This window comes from Parathielavia appendiculata (genome assembly GCF_033297405.1).
Source record: "Parathielavia appendiculata strain CBS 731.68 unplaced genomic scaffold N657scaffold_1, whole genome shotgun sequence".
In the NCBI taxonomy this organism is placed as follows: domain Eukaryota; kingdom Fungi; phylum Ascomycota; class Sordariomycetes; order Sordariales; family Chaetomiaceae; genus Parathielavia; species Parathielavia appendiculata.
Genome location: NW_026944220.1, coordinates 4,515,936 through 4,534,036, shown reverse-complemented (window position 1 = coordinate 4,534,036; position 18,101 = coordinate 4,515,936). Strand labels below are relative to the sequence as shown.

The 18,101-nt window shown below is 58.1% G+C and overlaps 6 protein-coding genes across 6 annotated transcripts; all 6 read left to right on the top strand.

Moving 5' to 3' along the window:
* The first annotated feature begins 160 nt into the window (after positions 1-160).
* Positions 161-2,004, top strand: N657DRAFT_668586 (GPI-anchored wall transfer protein 1). The gene is made up of 2 exons (XM_062795449.1): positions 161-492; positions 566-2,004. Exons 1-2 carry the CDS (start codon positions 352-354, stop codon positions 1,955-1,957), a joined length of 1,533 nt encoding a protein of 510 aa, XP_062653424.1. The 5' UTR covers positions 161-351; the 3' UTR covers positions 1,958-2,004.
* Positions 2,005-4,992: 2,988 nt separating this feature from the next.
* N657DRAFT_562080 (kinase-like protein) lies at positions 4,993-8,406 on the top strand (the record flags this gene model as incomplete). The annotated part of the gene is made up of 3 exons (XM_062788108.1): positions 4,993-5,682; positions 5,749-6,342; positions 6,400-8,406. 3 exons carry the CDS (start codon positions 4,993-4,995, stop codon positions 8,404-8,406), a joined length of 3,291 nt encoding a protein of 1,096 aa, XP_062653423.1.
* Positions 8,407-9,618: 1,212 nt separating this feature from the next.
* On the top strand, positions 9,619-10,898 carry N657DRAFT_660940 (uncharacterized protein). Its single transcript, XM_062795069.1, has 5 exons — positions 9,619-9,866; positions 9,913-10,042; positions 10,116-10,139; positions 10,222-10,410; positions 10,465-10,898. Exons 2-5 carry the CDS (start codon positions 9,979-9,981, stop codon positions 10,839-10,841), a joined length of 654 nt encoding a protein of 217 aa, XP_062653422.1. The 5' UTR covers positions 9,619-9,866; positions 9,913-9,978; the 3' UTR covers positions 10,842-10,898.
* Positions 10,899-11,296: 398 nt separating this feature from the next.
* N657DRAFT_610208 (uncharacterized protein) lies at positions 11,297-13,690 on the top strand. Its single transcript, XM_062790322.1, has 2 exons — positions 11,297-11,453; positions 11,609-13,690. Exons 1-2 carry the CDS (start codon positions 11,338-11,340, stop codon positions 13,515-13,517), a joined length of 2,025 nt encoding a protein of 674 aa, XP_062653421.1. The 5' UTR covers positions 11,297-11,337; the 3' UTR covers positions 13,518-13,690.
* Positions 13,691-13,907: 217 nt separating this feature from the next.
* Positions 13,908-16,355, top strand: N657DRAFT_660938 (uncharacterized protein). Its single transcript, XM_062795068.1, has 5 exons — positions 13,908-14,275; positions 14,332-15,603; positions 15,692-15,786; positions 15,844-15,924; positions 16,005-16,355. The coding sequence occupies exons 1-5, from the start codon at positions 13,996-13,998 to the stop codon at positions 16,095-16,097; spliced, it is 1,821 nt and encodes a 606-aa protein (XP_062653420.1). The 5' UTR covers positions 13,908-13,995; the 3' UTR covers positions 16,098-16,355.
* Positions 16,356-16,732: 377 nt separating this feature from the next.
* On the top strand, positions 16,733-17,831 carry N657DRAFT_652986 (uncharacterized protein; the record flags this gene model as incomplete). The annotated part of the gene is made up of 4 exons (XM_062794355.1): positions 16,733-16,787; positions 16,904-17,190; positions 17,276-17,426; positions 17,479-17,831. The coding sequence occupies 4 exons, from the start codon at positions 16,733-16,735 to the stop codon at positions 17,829-17,831; spliced, it is 846 nt and encodes a 281-aa protein (XP_062653419.1).
* Between the last annotated feature and the right edge of the window lie 270 nt (positions 17,832-18,101).

Below are 18,101 nucleotides of genomic sequence, written 5' to 3'. Positions count from 1 at the left end.
AGTTAGGTTGAAAGTTGAGAAGTTGACGAGTTGGTTGGGATAAAGGCTTCTGAGACTGGATTGTGACAGGCATAGCTATTGCAGGCTCATTGGCTCAGCCGACTGGTGTGTGGCACCTTCAAGACCCATTGAGTCGGGAAGCCGCAAGCTGGCATCGCCAGGCCGAAAGTGCACCTCACTTCTCACTTTGAGCCTTTAACATCGTGAATCATAAACCCGGGTGTCGGCGTCCTGCACAGTACAGATTATCGAGTTACTGTCGGGCTGACTGGTGAGATGTTTTCTTGACATTGCCCACGACACCTTCTTTGTTACCCCTTTTTAGCTCCGCATCCTCCGCATCCCCAGACCATGGCCGACACAGCAAACGCGGCAATAGCGACAGCTGCGGCAACTGCTGCGCCGACCTACAAGCAACTCAAGGAGGACTTTGTCTCGAATCTTTCAGGAGGATCAGTGGCAGAGATTGCACAGGTCTGCGCAGTGGCACCGGTAAGAGCTATCGAAGCCGTCACCTATCATGACAAAGCCATCACCGCCATGTTGCTGATCAACCACCCCTCAGGTCGTCGCCCTCCTGTGGTCCGCCCTTCAAGCCCGACAGTCGTTTTTTACTCCCTACACCGCAGAAGCCTTTGTCGTCGACTTCCTACTCAACGTAGGCGCCCTCCTGCTCTCCGTCACCCTCTACTCGCGCGCCCCCCTCCTCCTCAACATACTCCTCCTGACGGCCGCCGCTGCCGTCTGTCTCGTCCCCGCTGCCGCCCCCTCGACACGCAAAAAGAAGCCCCAGCTCCCGCCCAATGCGCAGTTCAAGACGGCGTCGGCTCCGCTCGGGGTCCTGTCCACCAAGCCCTTCCTGACCCACTACCGCGGCAATATGCTGGTCGTCACCTGCATATGCATCCTCGCCGTCGACTTCCGCCTGTTCCCGCGCCGGTTTGCCAAGGTAGAGACATGGGGAACCTCGCTGATGGACATGGGCGTCGGGTCGTTTGTGTTCTCGGCCGGCATCGTCGCCTCTCGGCCTGTGCTTAAGGAGCGCGCCGAAGGAAGGTCCACGCCGCTCGCCACACGGCTGGTGCAGTCGCTGCGCCACTCCCTGCCGCTGCTTGCTCTGGGTCTTGTGAGGCTGCTTAGTGTGAAGGGCCTTGACTATGCAGAGCATGTGACGGAATACGGGGTGCATTGGAATTTCTTTTTCACTCTGGGCTTCTTGCCTCCCTTCGTGGCTCTCTTCCAGTCGGCACTCAAGGTGGTGCCGTCGTATGCCGGACTAGCAATCCTATTGGGCGTCATGTACCAAGTTCTTCTCGAAAGCACAGAGCTGAAGGCCTACATTCTGGCTGGGCCTCGGACGGACCTCATCTCGATGAACAGGGAGGGCATGTTCAGTTTCTGGGGATACCTCGCCATCTTCCTTGCCGGCCAGGACACTGGTATGTATGTCTTGCCCCGAGACCTCAAGCCCCGACGTGTTATCGGCCTGGTCAGCTCTAAGCGCACCGCGCTCCTGCACACCTTGTCGGCTTGGTCGCTGCTCTGGATTACCGTCTACCTCTTCTGCACAAGCTACACCTACGGCGCAGGGCTGACGGTGTCTCGGCGACTGGCAAATCTGCCCTACATACTGTGGGTGGTGGCCTTCAACAGCGCGCTGCTGTTGGCATTTTCCCTGGTGGATGCGCTGTTCTTCCCGGCGTTCTACAGGGCGCAGGACGCCAAGGTGGAGAAGGAGGCGTACGACGCGGCGACGAGCCGCGTGCTGCGGGCATATAACCGCAACGGCCTGGCCGTCTTTCTACTGGCCAACCTGCTGACGGGACTGGTCAACATGACGGTGCGCACGCTGGACGTCGGGAGAATAGCGACGATGGGGATACTGGGTGGGTATATGGCGGTTGTGACGGGCGTAGCCGTAGGGTTGGACATGTACGATGTCACCATCAAGTTGTAAATATACGCAGCAAAGTGTCTGAAAGTGAAAAAATGGTCGAGAGTTGTGTGTGACGGTCTTCTGAGCTGGGCGTCACTAGATCGTGCTGGTATCCGCGCCTGCGGCAGAGTGAAACGCAGGTAACCTGCGGCGGGTAGGTGCGCCAATTGATGAGCCCCCAATTGCTCGTTTTCTGTCTGTTTCGTGCTTCTTTCTACCTACAGGTTAGGTTTTCGACTTGAGACTCTCCCAGCGAGATGCGAAGTAGAGACGGCATTCGATTTCTACTCCCTCTCGAGCATTTCACGCACCACGTTAGGTGCGAGTTTACCAGGTACTTTGGAAACCGGAATCGAGTTCTTCTTTTTTTCGCATACCAATATTGATTGACGAGGATGACGGGTAGTTGCCAGACGGCAATATAACGGGATAATGCAACTTGAAATAAGTATTGGGCATGACGCTCGATCTGACGTTGAAGCTTCAACCCAATCTGGCGTGTGCTTGTCACCAATCTCGAATCTCGCCCTAATTTTGCCGTTCATGCAGCTGCATGCCGCGAGCTACTGCAAGGGGATTGATGAGACCGCAGAGCTAGACCCTTCCAGCGCCTTTCAGGCAGCACGGTCTTCGGGATTTGGTTCCTGAACCTGACCTCCAGGCTTCTGGAACTTCTTCGGTGAGATCGGAACGAGCTGGAGTGGCACGGCTTGCTCGATAACGTTAACTTATCGAGCATTTTCTCTTTCTGGCAAGGACGATTCGCAACGTCAGCCCGGAATTCCGAGAGAAGGATGGGTTGCCCTGTTTTGGTGCTTCACGACTCATCAACGGCCTTTGCTGTTTCTTAAAGACTAGGGGGGGATGGGAGCAATCGTCAGCGTGCAGATCCCTGCGTCGGGACATACGCTTCATCTCCGACGTCAATGCCTTGGCTTCGGTGACGCCGTGCGAGGTCGCGATGTGTCTTGGGCTGCCCTTTCGTGCGACCTTGTCATTTGATGCGTTTCATGCAAAGCTGGCTGTACGGGCGAAGCGGCCGTTTCGTAAAGTTTCTGGGGGGCTCTGCATTGTACATAGCAAGGAATTTGGAAGCGCTGCGTTTATGTTAACAACACTCTCTGCCTTCGCATTGCGAGTGATCTGACATAGAATAACGAGCAGCTGCGTAGCATGCATAAACAGAAAGGCACAATTGCTACTCCTTAAATCGCTCGTCGTCCCCCTGCCTTTGCCAGCATTAGTTACGTCTTGTATTGCTGAGCTCTTCAAACCAGCTTTTCATTGTTTGATATCTGTCCAAGTCTCCTTAGCTGAGTCGGGATTTTTGACAGGAGCCACCGTTGCCGGTGGAAGCATTGCAAACGGCACCCCCTGAACCCTGCTTTTGCTTGGCCCGGTTCGGCGCCGTAGCCGTTTGGGAGTTGCTTGGCATTGCAATGGATCTGCGAAACGGATGCTGCTCGATGCTGCCTGCCTGCCCTGGCCTGTCGAAACTGTCTCGGCTGTCGTGGGCTGAGGGAGATGGCCATGTCAAGGCGATTCCGTATTGTTCAAGCATCTGAAATTCAAAATGTGACGGCAGTGAAATGTTTTAGGCAGTGCGTGATACAATGGTCTAGGTCGGTCCGAGGCTGCAAGTGTTGTCGAATCATGTCAGACAGTTGATCTAAACGGCAACCGCTTAAAGTTGCCAGTATTACAGAGGAGATACAATGTTCTTTCGATATACAACGCCCTCCGCACGGGTGCGAGGTGCACGAGATAACGTAGGCCTTGCTATATTCCCGTCGCCAAAGCGGGGCCATGTGTTCGAAGGCCAATTCTGGCAACGTGTCGGAAATCGAGCAATGGGCGGCAGGGCAGGGGCACGCAGCTCGGAGTGGCTTGATTGCTGTGGAATTAAAGGGCTTCGAGGTGTTAGCCACTGTATTTACAGTACACTTTGCCTCCACTGCCATCGCGTATCCGTGGCACTAACGGCATCCTTGACCAACTCGAGCGGAAATTCCCAAACGCTGGCGCCGTGTTAGGTGCCCTGGCTGGTTTTTGCAGAGCGGGTTGCGAGTGGGAGGAATTGGGGAAGAGTCCCAGCCTTCGAATTGCGTGGGTGGGCGGAAAGCCAAAACATCACACCAACATCGACAACAAACCCATTGGCTGTCCGTTCACATCCCCTCAAACCAGGGACCTTCCCTTTCACCTCACCGCCCTCTCCCCATCCCTCCCCTCTCCCCACCGTCGCGACGACGGGAGAGATCTGCACGGCATCCCTCGTCCTCACAACCTCTGCGCCGTGCCTCCGAGTCCGCCTACTGCGCGTTTTCCAAGGTGCATTGTTCTTCGGTTGCGGCTCAAGTAAACAACCAAGGTGCAGGACCCTGCCGGCTGGAAAACTACCTATCCAGTCGCGCTCCCCGACATCGCGGTCGCATCTGCGAGTGTGCGCCCAACGACACGCCTGTCAATCAAAAGCACGCGAAGTCCCAGGCGCCAATCGCAGCGAAAAATGAGAGTCGAATTCGCGCGCTGACAACTCGAAACGGCTGACGCTTTCGGAATTTTATAACCAACTCGCAGCAGGGAATTGCGCAGCAGGCGCTGCATGCTTGCAAACTCGCCATTGAATCAGGGCTCCCTTTTTTCCCTCGCTCATCTCGCCCGACCGCGGCTTCCTGCTCCCTTCTCCGTAGCTGCGCTGGGATCTTCCTGCTACCCGCCAAGTCGTCCCGCCTCATTTCCACCCGCCTGACGAGAAAAGAAATCAGGCAAAAGCATATCCCAGTGCTGCACGCACCTTGCCCACACGTCTCTCTGCGCGTCTGCGGAGACGAAAAATGTCCAGTGCTCTCCAGGCGGTCCCCCATCAGCCGACACCAGCTTCCGCATCGCAGCTCGCTCGACAATACCTGCCGGCCCATCCATCTCCGACACGGGACGGTCCCGGCCTTCATGCAAATCAGCAATTGTCGGGAGCATCGCCAGCATCTTCATCCCGACGCCCGTCTCGCCGACCCAGTGCTAACAAAGACGCTTTCACCGACTCCAACACTCCAATGAGCTCTCGCGCCGCCCTTGCTTCCCCGGTCCCTGTGCCTGTGGCCTCGCCCGCGGCCTCGCCCGATCTGCACAGCACAAACGGGGATCGGAGAAGGAACATGCCCGCCGCCGTCCCTCCCCGGACATCAAGCTCCCGACGCGTACAACCGAACGAGCGACCGACCGACTCTCCCCGCCGAACCCACGCCGACTCCAACCGCGATGCGAACGGGAGGATAGACCAGTCGGACCACAGCTCCCGCAGCCGACGGGCCAACCAGCCATCCCAGGACCAACAACTGGCGAATGGCTCCCGTGACGCTCGCGGAAATCCATCGACGACCGCCCCCGTCCGCTCACCGCCTCCTAACTCCAATTCAATCAGTGGGCCGTCAAGGGAGGCTAGCGAAATTCTAAACAGCATATTGGTCTCGCAGCCCGAGATCGACATCGACCGGGAAAGGGAGCGCCAAGCCATGAGTCAACCACATCAGGCCGCGGCCCTGCAAGACGATGAAGCAGCGCCACCCCCGGTGGTAGCCATGTCAGACGCTGCCGAGGAGGCCCGGCGTGGAGGGAGGAGTCGGCACGATCACTCGAGGAGAGAGAAGCAAACCAAGTTTGGCGAGTACATTTTGGGCAACACAATTGGCGAAGGTGAATTTGGGAAAGTCAAACTTGGCTGGAAGCAAGAAGGTGGCGTACAGGTACGTACATGGCTTCGCTGAGCTGTCCGACACAACAACATTCCGCTAACCCAGCTGTCACCTCAGGTCGCCATCAAGCTCATCAAGAAGGACCAACTTGGGGGTAACCCGTCGCGCATGGCCAAGATTATGCGCGAAGTGGCCATTCTGAAGCAGCTAACGCACCCCAACATTGTGAAGTTGCACAAGATGGAGGAGTCAGAGAGGCACTATGGCATCGTACTCGAATACGCTTCTGGCGGCGAGCTGTTCGACTATATCCTGAACCACCGGTATCTCAAGGACAATGCTGCCCGACGTTTATTCGCCCAGCTGGTTTCCGGAGTTGGGTATCTGCACAAGAAGGGGATCGTGCATCGCGATTTGAAGTTGGAGAATCTCCTGCTCGATCGCCACAAAAACATCATCATAACCGATTTCGGCTTCGCCAACACGTTCGACCCTAACGACGAGCTCAGTGAAGAGGAGGAACTGAACCTGACCGATCGCGAGTTTGTCAAGCGCATGGGGTTGGACAAGGTCAAGCCGAACGGGTCCCGCAAAGGCGATCTGATGCAGACGAGCTGCGGCAGCCCCTGCTACGCAGCACCAGAGCTCGTAGTTAGCGACTCGCTGTACACCGGGAGGAAGGTGGACGTCTGGAGCTGTGGTGTTATCTTGGTAGGTGCGCGACTCCGGCGGCGGTCACTCATACTAACGTCTATCCCTCCATTGTAGTACGCCATGTTGGCTGGTTATCTTCCGTTCGACGACGACCCGGCAAATCCAGAAGGGGACAACATCAACCTGCTCTACAAGTACATTGTCAACACCCCTCTTACCTTTCCCGAATATGTCACCCCTCATGCGCGAGATCTGCTACGGCGAATCCTCGTTCCGAACCCCCGCAAGAGAGCAGACCTGTTCGAAGTCGCCCGCCATAGCTGGCTAAGCGAATATGCACATGTCGTCGAGTTTATCACCTCGAGCACAACGAGTCCGAAAGACATACAGAACACAACCGTGCCGCCAGAAGACGAGGAGAACCCCACCCTCATGCGCAGCGCGTCAGTGAGGGAGTCGTCAAAGAAGACGGCCGTCTCACCCCCAATTGGTGGCTTGGTAAGCAAGCAGGGCACCATTGACACCGACGCAGAGGCTGCTGCATATGCCAAGCAGCAGCGAGAGAACAAGCGGCGTACCGTGCAGGTGGAATATGTTGCGCCAAATACGACCACACAACGTGGCGAGCCTTCAGGGACACAGTCCAGCAGCCGGATGCGTGCCCGCTCAGGCAGTCAAGGAGCGGCCGAAGCTCCCGAGACTGGTGTGTCGTCGTCACCGAAGCATCAGCCATTACCCAGGGATCCTTCAGCCGCCTCAGATGCGTATGGCAATACGCCGGTGGCTTCAAGGAGACCGCCAAGCTCTCATCACAACCAGGGTTTATCCGCCGCGGCTGTGCGGGGTGGGCGCGAAGCAACTTTTTCGACGGTCCCGAGCTCCTCTGCTGTGAGACCCCCAACCGGTGGGTCTATGCAATCCACCGCTTCCAGCCGGCCCCCAGCTGGAGGCAACAGAGGTTCATACAGCCAGCCTGTGCCTCCTGAGCTTGCAGATACCAATGCGCACGGGAGGATTCAGCAGCCACCCCGGGCAGGCAGCAGCTATGGTATTCCCGCATCCGCATCGCAACCCCAAAGCCAGGAGTATGGTGGCCGGCCCAGCATGAGCGTGCCGCCCAAGTTCGCCAGGCTCTCTGGCTTCGCGCATGAGACGCCCGGCGCTGGAACGAGCGGCGCCCACGGTGGGGAAGTCAAGGGCCACAAACGATCCAGCACAATGGGCTCGCTTTTCGGTCGCAGCGGGTCGCTTTTTGGCGGTAGGAGCCGCAAACGGGCAGAGCAGCAACCGGCCGGAGACAAGAGCAAGAAATACCCGCCCGTGAGCATGAACAACAATCCGCTGTCGGGGGCCGACGAAGCACGGCCGTCGATGGATTCAAAGCGCTCGCGGAGGTCTTTCTCGATCGGTATCGGCAAGAAGGCGTCGGGAAGCATCGCCGGTTCGCAGAAGTCGCAAGAAAAACAGGGCCGCCGCTTCTCGTTTATCCCGGCTCCCTTCTCGCTCAAGGCGATCGGTATCGGCAAGGATGAGCCCTCGCCGCAGCTTGACTCGCAACAAGACTTGCCTATTCAGGAGCCTCCAACAGTCGACCAGTATGGACGCTACGTGAGTCAAGACGCGGGCCGAGAGCAGCAGGTGGAGCGAGAAGTGGATGCATCTACCCTGGACGGTATGTACGCGCAGCTACATGAGCCGCCAACGTCGACAGACCCCTACGGCCGTCACCACCACCAGTACTCTTCCAACGGGTACGGGCATCCTTCGGCTAGCCAAGGATACATGCCTTCGGCGATGTTGAGCGGCTCGGACGCGTCGGTGGACAACAGCAACATGCGCCGCCCTCCCGGCTCCGCGCCGCAACTGGTGCAGCAGGCTCCCACCGCCACGCAGGACGCGGCGGGTTACGACGGGCGCAGGGTCGCTAGCGGCGCCAATGCCAACAATAGGCCCGCCCCCGCCCGTACGGGCGTCCTGCAGAAGAATAAGCGGTTCGTCGATGCGTGGGACACGGACTCGTACTCGCGCGGGCATGATCACTCCGGGAGTAGCGGTCCGGCGAGGAAAGTTATGGATTTTTTTAGGAGGAGAGGGAAGGCTAGGGGCGGGGAGACGGGTTGAGCTTCGCTCTGCCCTGTGGTTCAATTACCGAAGGCTCTCGATCCACTTGAACGCGCCTCCTCGGATAGCGCGGTGGCAGAAGCCAGCGCACAATCTGCAGCGCGGGTTTTGGTTGAGCGGGTGGCGGACGGCGGACGGCGGACGAACAAAATGAGGACGGCGTCGGAGTATCGGGAACCGTTCGGCACTGGTATCGCGGGTGGAAGCGCTGGGGAGTCTGGAAGTCGTCCGAGGGCGAGGCGGTCCGATCAAAAGTCAAGCAAAGACTTACATGTTGGGCTGGGGAAAACACATTGGTCAGGGGTGACGGAACCCGGATACTTGCAACTCACGAGGTCCAAAACTCTCAACTCGCAAATTGCTTTTCCTTCTATTTCCTCTTCGCTGAGGATGACATGATACCTTTTTTTTTTCTCGCGCATCTCTCTCTCTCTCCCGCTTGCACACAATCAACAGGCTACTTTGTTATTACGCATTATATTCTCTTGTAATACATTTCGCGGCGAAGATGGGCTGGGCATGGGTGTGGTGGCCGAGGCTGGCGCGGAAATAGAGAAGGGGAAGTGGTACATGGCTTCTGTTGCTTTATGTGCTCTATTCTTTGTTGGTTGGGGTTTGTAGTAGCAGCTGGGGGAGGGTAATTTTTGTTTCGCCCCGGCGGGGGGGAAAGAACGGCAGATATGGTTGATGGTGATAGCATTTTGGGGCACCGGCCGGCGGGCGTCTTTAACAAGTTGCTTTTGCCCTTTTGTTCGTTTTGACTCTCTTGCGTTCTCTGCTCCGCATCCTGCTGTGCTGGTTTTGGTTTGAGAAACATACGAGGTATCATAGTGGGAATGGTGGGAGATCTTGACCAAGCTTCGCTAGAGTCCTCGGTTGGGTTTGTCGTCGTCGGTATCTCTTGTGAGTCAGGGAGGGCCATGGTGCGAGCTGAAATGGGAAGGGAAAGGGTGCGGGCAGTCCGAATTGTTCGAGCATTCTATGTTTGTGGGATATACTTAGTCTGTAATACTCTTGTGGGTTGCTAGGAGTCGACGCAGGCGTGAGGACTCGGAGTGTCCCTTCCAGTGTTAGGTGTATCATTGCTTGGTATCATTACGGTCATCATGGCAAAAAGGCCAGCTGTTGAAGATGTTAGAAGCTCTTTGTACAATACAGATTCTGGGTTCATGACATCCGCCATCGTCTTACCAGTGGCATTCTCAGTCTTGTCTCTTGACATTTCGTACGTGTATAGCCAGCCACCTGGCAACCGTCATGTGTAATGGTGCCTCACTTGTCAGCTCCTATTGGGTTTCAAGAAACCATAGTGGCCCAACGATGACCTGAGGGAAGCAAGGGAGAGAAGCTTCCCCTCCTTGCTTGAGGACCCCACCGAAGCTCCTGAGCTCCTCAATAATCCCCGCTTCATTTGCCTCTCAACCACCTATATCAGCAGCTGTACAAACCTGGTAGCAGAGGTAAACAGTGAACATCTCGCATGAAACAAAGCTAACGGACTCCCAGCATCCGATTGGCTTCAGATCTTCAACATCCTCAGCAACCTCGGAACGAGACATCTCCAAGACCAACATGGACAAGCTCATTGAAAAGGCCGTTGACAAGGTGTTTGGAGAAGACGATGAGCGTCCGCAAGGCGAGTGCACACAACTTCCGAACTGCTCGACCTAAGAACTGCCTGAGACGACTAACACACCGATCCTTTACAGGCCTGCACCAAGGAGGCGGGAACCGTACGTCAACCTACCACTCTTCCCCACCCTCCCCCCGCCCCCTTCAATCGCAGCCCCAAGCAATGATCTAATACAGCATCAGTAACTCATGGCGGCGCCTACCCCGCGGGCGGTGGCTACTCGCATGCCGACGACGCCGACCTACGCGGCGCCGCTTCTGCCGCAGCCAAGGACGCGGACGATGGCGAGGCCTTCTTTGCCGACATCCTCGGCAAAGTACTCAAGAACAAGCAACCGTCGCAGATCGCGGAGGAGGATATCGACGAGGAGGGTACGTCCCCCGCTCCTATCCACACTTGACGACGTCTACTCACCCACCCTACAGACGCAGTCCAATCGCACCGCAAACTCTTCGGCCTGGGCTCCTTCTCCTCCGCCGCCGAGCCTGTCTCGTCCTCCTCCCTGGGCAGCGCCGCGGCCATGCAGGCGCTGAAGATCTTCACCTCGGGCGAAACCACGCCGCAGTCCCAGAGCCAGAGCGCCTTTGTCGGGCTGGCCATGGCGCAGGCCGCCAAGCTGTTTGATGCGCAGGCGTCGCAGGGAAATATCGCGCCGGGCGCGGATAAGCAAAGCGCTGTTATGCAGGCTGGAGAGCTGGCGCTCAAGATGTACCTGAAGAGTCATGGGAGCCAGGGAGGAGGCGCTGGTGGGGATGGGGGAGTTGGCGGGTTGTTGCAGTTGGCCGGGAAGTTCATGAAGTAACTTACGTCTTTTGATGAGGCGAAGAACCCAAGTAGGGATGCCATTTTTTTTTTTCTTCGGAGCTTGAGTTGGCAACTATCCTCTCAGTTGATTCAAGTACTGTGTTTGCCCGACCCTACTCTTCAGTAGGTCCATTCCTGACGAGGGAGAAAGTTTTCGGTGCCGATGGTTGCTCGCGCCGTCATCTCGAAGTGAGCATGATCGGCATGGGATCTAAACAGGTATGTGGCAGGAATGAATCTGATTGACGACAAGAGCAGTAGGTCCCCTTCATCCCTTTTCTAGGTTGACATTGTGGCGGTTGACTCTTGTCTGAGAATCCCACGAAAGAGAGGTTTCCTTTCCTAGAACGGACGCCAAGCGCTCTGCGGAGTTGACTCTACTCGTGCACGGATCTGCAGCGTGCGTTATCTCCAGGTGCGCAAGTCTCCGGCGACCCAAACCCAAACCATCACAACCACCACCGCATCAAGTCATTGCAGTCAGCCGCGCAACCATGGTGTACCGCTGGGAGCAACATCGGCAGACCTGCTATCGCCTCTATGTAGAGGAGAACAAGTCGATTGATGAGGTGGTGCATTACATGCGGGAACACCATAACTTCACTCCGAGGTGGGTTCTTCTGTCAATACCTTACTGTCTTTCTCACCGTACTGTATCTCCTCTCCTCCGTACTGCTGCTTCAGCATGGCCATGACCCACCGTACCAGCAGCAAACCACATCTCGATCTTTATATGAGTGGCAACTGACTATGCAACCTCTGCAGCCGACGCGCGTTCCAGGGAGCATTCTCCCGGTGGGGATTCCCCAACAAGTTGAACCCCGCCTACAAGAACGAGCAGCTCGTCGCGCGTGTGAAGGAGCTATGGGAGCGCAATTTCTCCCAGAAGGACATGATCTCGACCCTCGTCAGTGAGGGCTACGATGTCGGCGAGCGGGAAGTGACTCGCATCCGGTTCAAGCACGGATGGATGCTGCGCGCCAACAACCCGTCCATTGCACGGACTGGGAGTGCCGAGGATTGTGACGATGCAGGGCATGCCGAGCATGGCGGTCCCAACCATGAGAGTGAGAATCCCGGCGTTCATGAAGACCAGAGTAATTATTGGAATTATGGAGTGGGCCCGCTGGAAACCCCTGATGTCCAGGTTCAAGAGGAGACCCTCGAGGCCATGCGCGAGGCTCGAAGGGAATACCGGAAGCGGCAACTCGAGGCTGAGAACGAAGAGAGGTGGATGACCAAGAAGCGGCGGCGCCATACCAGGGCATACGGCATCCTGCCCCCTGACCCGCCGGGGGTCCCACCACGCTTCCCGTCTGAGACGACACTCACCGAATCCAAGCAGATACTGCAGCTCGACCCTGAGGCCTACAAGGCGCTTCGGGAGAAGTTCTACTCCATCTGCGTGAATGCGGGCGTCTACAAGAAGACGCTCGTTGGTCCGGAGAGGTGGGAGGCGCTCAAGGAGCAGCTGATCCGCGAAAGCATGCACCTCCGGGCCGTCATGTGGGACCAGACCGACATTGACAAGAAGAATCTTGCTGTCGAGATTATTGCCTGCGATGTCACCAAGAGGATCAGGGTCGAGTCCACCGCCATGCATGTGGCCGACGCCAAGGTCATCCTGGGACTGAACCCGGACCAGGGCTACGCTGTCCGCACCCGGATGTACAACCTCTTGGCTCAAGAGAAGTTCACCAACAAGTTCGAGGAAGGATTTGACTACTTTGAACAGCTCAAGCAGAGGTGGATTGCCGAGTCCCCGGAGCTTAGCGGAGTCGTTGCGGCCGGCCCGGCAGATCCCGACTACCAGCGCAAGATGAAGGCCATCAACGTCCTCTGCCGTGACGCTACAAGGCGGTACCGCAGCGATGCGGCTCGCCTAGGACGGACGCCGGATGTCAAGCCGCCGACTCAGAAACCCGCGACGCCTAAGCCGCGCAAGAAGGCGACTCCCAATCCGTCAGCGAAGGCTGCGGGCAAGGAGCCGGCCCAGGCAGCATCATCACACACGCCGGCATCCGAGATCACCGACACAGACTCGCAAGCAACAGAGTCACCCCCGCCACCACCTCAGCCCCGCCGGCGTGGACGCCCCCCTGGGTCGCGCAACAAGAAGTCGCTGCCACATGTCGAATCTCGCCTGGTCCTGGCAGACGTTGAGGAACCCCGAGAGGGTCAGCAAATGGTAGACCCGCAGCTTCGCGCCAGCGTGCTCGCTGCGTCCCAGAACCAGGACCCGTTGCTCGACGGGCAGTATGGGCATGGATACGCAGCACCACAGCACGCACAGGTCTTCCAGCAGCCGCAACAGCCACAACCACAGCAGCATCAGCAGCAAGCAACACCGGCACCAGCCTCATCCGGCGCCATCGCCGCCTTCTTCCGGCTCAACCCCGCGCAGGCGGCCATGTTCCCGGGCGTCCCGGCGCAGTGGATCAGTCCGCTCAGCTCGCGGACCATGGCCGAACTGCGGAGCGCGGCCAGGCAGAAGACGCCTGGCGCTCTCTGCTACAAGATTGAGGGCATCGTCAAGGATGGCAAGGGCGGCGAGCTGCCGCTGCCGGTGAGCGACGAGGTCGAACTCGAGACATATCTGCAACATGTCCAGGGTTTGGGCCATGGGGCACCGACGTTCAATGTGCATGTCCTGCCTGGGGTGGGAGGGCAGTGAGGGATGGGTATCTTGGTGGTTGTCCGAGGGTAAGAAGAGGGCTATGGATAGAGTGGTAAGTTGCTTTCTCGATGGCTTGACTTGCACAGGCTGGATTGTGGGAGTGGGTGGCAAGAGGCTGCTGCATGCAATCTCTTGCATCTATTAGGTACCTCGGACTCAATTGAAGCGATACTCTTCAGAATACCGATGACAAGGCGTAATGATTGGTAGGTGGTGTGTGTGGACGCATCGGACTCGGAATGCCGTCTTTCGAGGAAGGACTAACGGGCCCTTGCTCAGCGGCCATTGCGGGGCTCCACTGTGCCGGGAGATTCAACTCTTTTTCTTCTTCCGATCGTCAGCTCTCAATCCTTGGCATCTCGGGTTGACAACCCGGACTATCGAAGAACAAGAGACACACGACTCGGCATGCGACCCAAATAGCTCCCAGCCACGAACGCGACGCAATTCCATCCCACCCATACCGATTCAAGCCATGTCGCGGCTTACGGGCAGAATGCCCAAAGGCTTGGGACAGAGCTGGACGGCTCCTGCAGCTGCCGTAGTCCGCCGCCAGACCTGCCTCGCCGTCCGCACCGTGCCAGCCCGCTTCTCGTCCACCGAAAGCAACAAGCCCAAGTCGACCGGGCCCTCCTTCAAGGGCCAGTTGACCCACAGCATTATGAAGCGTCTCGAACGCGAGCGGGCAGACCTCGAGCGCATGGCCAGGACCCGGCCCGAGTCGACGATGGCCAGAAACTTTAGCATCACTTTCGGTAGGCATCTCGTACGCTTACATTGCCCGATGCGCTCTCTGATCGCCGCTTGCCAGTCATCTTCTTTGTCGGCTCCGTCTCCTGGTTTTTGGGCTACCAGTACCCGCGCGATGTCGACCCCAATTCGACCTTGCCGCTGAATGCCACGCGCCCGCCCAGCTACAAGCTCAACCCGGCCCACCTCGAGGCCGCCTGGGCCGACTTTGTCGAGATTGTGGGCCAGGACAACGTGAGCACCGTCGAGGACGACATCAAGCAGCACGCCACGTCGGAGTGGTCGTCGCACCAGCCCGACCCGGCCCACAAGCCCTTCTGCGTCGTCTACCCCTCGACCACGGAGCAGGTCGCCGCCCTCATGAAGATCTGCCACACCCGGCGCATCCCCGTCGTCGGCTACAGCGGCGGCACCAGCCTCGAGGGCCACTACACCCCGACCCGCGGCGGCATCTGCGTCGACTTCAGCCGCATGAACAAGGTTCTCGCCCTGCACAAGGACGACCTCGACGTGGTCGTGCAGCCTGGCGTCGGCTGGGAGGACCTCAACGAGCAGCTGGCCGAGCACAACCTCTTCTTCCCGCCCGACCCGGGCCCCGGAGCCCAAATCGGCGGCATGATCGGCACAGGATGCAGCGGCACCAACGCCTACCGCTACGGCACCATGCGCGAGTGGGTCCTGTCGCTGACGGTCGTCCTGGCCGACGGCACCGTCATCAAGACGCGCCAGCGGCCGCGCAAGAGCAGCGCCGGGTACGACCTGACCAAGCTCTTCATCGGGTCCGAGGGCACGCTCGGGCTCGTCACCGAGGCGACCCTCAAGCTGTGCGTCAAACCTGCCGCCGCATCCGTTGCCGTCGCGAGCTTCCCCTCGATTCGGCACGCCGCCGATTGTGTGGCGCGCGTGGTGGGCGACGGCATCCCCGTCGCGGCCGTCGAAGTTCTGGACGATGACCAGATGCGGTTTCTGAACGGCTCCGGCGGGACCTCGCGCACATGGCGTGAGGCGCCGACGCTGTTTTTCAAGTTTACGGGAACTGCGGCGGGGGTGAAAGAACAGGTCGAGATTGTGCGGAGGCTGGCGACGCGCGCGGGCGGGCAGAGTTTTGAGTTTGCGAGGGATGATGACGAACAGGCGGAGCTGTGGTCGGCTAGGAAGGAGGCGCTGTGGAGTACCATGGCGCAGAGGCGGCCCGGCGACCATGTCTGGACGGGGGACGTCGCGGTGCCGATGAGCAGGCTGCCGGATATTATTGAGGAGACGAAGCGGGATTTAAAGACGTCTGGGCTGACAAGCTCGATTGTGGGGCATGTCGGGGATGGGAATTTCCATAGTACGTTTTTTTCCCCTTTCTTTCCTCCCGCTCACCTTCCAGACGCAGTGCGGTGTGGTGATGACCGAGGACTGATTGGGTACGGTAGTTATCCTGCTCTACAACGACGGGGAGCGCAAGCTGGCCGAGGACTGCGTCCACCGCATGGTCAAGCGGGCGGTTGAGATGGAGGGGACCGTGACGGTGAGCTAGCCTTACCCTTCGAAGAAGTTTGTGAGATTCCAACTGACGCTTGGACAGGGCGAGCATGGCGTCGGGCTCGTCAAGCGCGATTACCTGCCTCATGAGCTGGGCGAGACGACTGTGGATGCGATGAGAAAGGTATGGAGCGATGTCTTCTACGGAAGTGTACTCCTTGGGAAGAGCCCGCAGCTGACCTTTGGATTATCCCGTCTGTCTAGATCAAAGCCGCCTTCGACCCGCTCTGCCTGCTCAACTGCGACAAAGTTGTGCGTGTGCAGAAGCCCAAGCGTGGGGAGGTGGCTGAGTGGTGATAAACCGTGTCTGTATTATTTACCTCGCTCCTTCTTCCATGTGTTCAATCGTATACCCTTCCTATCTCATGAGGAATCTCACGGAGGGATGTCCGCTGCCGAGCGTGGATTGGGGGGTATGCTCTGCAAGATGCTCTATAAGCGGCAATGTCGTATATGCTCCAGGATATACCAACCATTTGAGTGATGCAAAGGTTATGTCACGGCTCTGCTTGAGCAGTGTTGCTGCTGCTCTCCAAAGCAAGTGGCTTGCCGTGGACGCTGACGGTGCGTCTCTCGGTCCTTTATCTCCGGACCCGGTATCCTTCGGTGTCCCTTTCTTGGCTGGTCAGCTGCTTCCCGGCGCGGCTTCGAAGCCATGTGTGCGACGGCATGAACTCACAGCGGCTGCGAGTCCTAGACTCGAGAATCGGCGTGGAGATGATTGACTGTAGGATGCCGTCCAGATGGGCTCGACCGGGCGATCCGCGGAACCCTTCCGGAATGGGCAGTTGATTTGCCCGAAAGATGAGCTACAATGCCTCGCTCGTGATAGCTTCCAGCATTGCTGTCTTTAGTGTCTATATCAACCAGGACACCGACAGTCAAGCATGTCTCGTCGGGCCAAGGGCCGGTAAGAGGCTACGCATGCAAACATGAACCCCGTCAATACCACGCCGTACAAACTGCCAGACGACGCAGTCTGGTTGAGTAAGTGGCCCCCAATCGCAGCCCACCGCCCTCTTCACGAATCCAACGAGAAACAGCCCGAGCCTAATTCGCCGTTACCCACCCCACACAGTAACAGGCTGCTCCTCCGGCAAAAGGCCGCGCCCTCGCGTCCCTGATCGCCAGCAAGCCGTCCCACTGCCTGAGAGCGAAGACCCGCAGCCCAGCCGACCTGTCCTACCTATCAGAGTACAACCCCAACATCCTCAAGCTCGCCCTCGACGTCACCTCCCCGGAGTCAGTAGCCGCCGCCTTCGCCTCGGCAGCATTCCACTTCAATCACCGCATCGACGTCGTCGTCAACTGCGCGGGGTACTCCCTCTCGGGTGACACCGAGTCGGCGACGGAGGGGGAGGGGCACCGCGAAATGGAGACGCTGTTTTCGGTACCGCGAGGGTCATGATGCACGCCGTGCGGGTCATGCGGGAGCGGGCTGAGAAGGTGGAGGAGCAAGGTGACGGTAAGAAGAGCGGCAAGGGCCGAGGGGGTTTGTCATCTTCAATATCTCGTCGCTTGCGGGCCTGTGCGCGTTTCCGGGGCACGCGTATTACCATGCCGGCAATTTCGCGGTCGAGTGGTTCTCGGAGAGCGTGGTCAGGGAGGTGAAGCCTGGGTGGAATAGTGAGTTAATCTCTCGTGCAAATTTCCTACCTTAGGTTGCATCAGAGTTGAGCTGACAGCTTGGGGACAGTCAACGTGCGCATTGTGGAGTCCAGCGGCGTCAAGACGAACTTTGAGGGCCACAGCAAGGCGCGCACCAAGCCGCACCCGGCGTACGCGGGCCCGGACATGCCGGCGCGCAAGCTGGATGCCTATGTCAACATGGGCATCAAGTCGGGCGCAGGCATGATGGAGCCGTCTGCAGTGGCCAAGGCCATCTATAAGGTGACCAGCCGCGGCGAGAGGATTTCTCTGATGCTGCCGCTCAGTGCGGTGGCGTGGAAGATGGCCAAGGCCCAGTTTAAGAGTCTGCTGCAGGAGTTTGAGGCCGACAAGGAGGTTAGCGGGATGGGTCAGCAGCTTTGAGGAAAGACTCGGAAGTGATGGAAACAAGTTGGTGATGCCGAGAAGGAAGGGCTTGAATTCTGAACTTAAAGCGAATTTCAAGTTACCACAGGGCGACCTTAGATTGCGAAATTTGGCTGAAAAGAGTGCAACTGACGAAACAGTTCTGAATCCGTTTGAAGTCGATTCTTTTCTTGCTCTCATGACATCCAGTCGCGGGATGCATTGGACCCTTGCAGAACCCAAGGGTGGGTGGGCAGAACCCAAGGGTGGGTGGGCAGAACCCAAGGG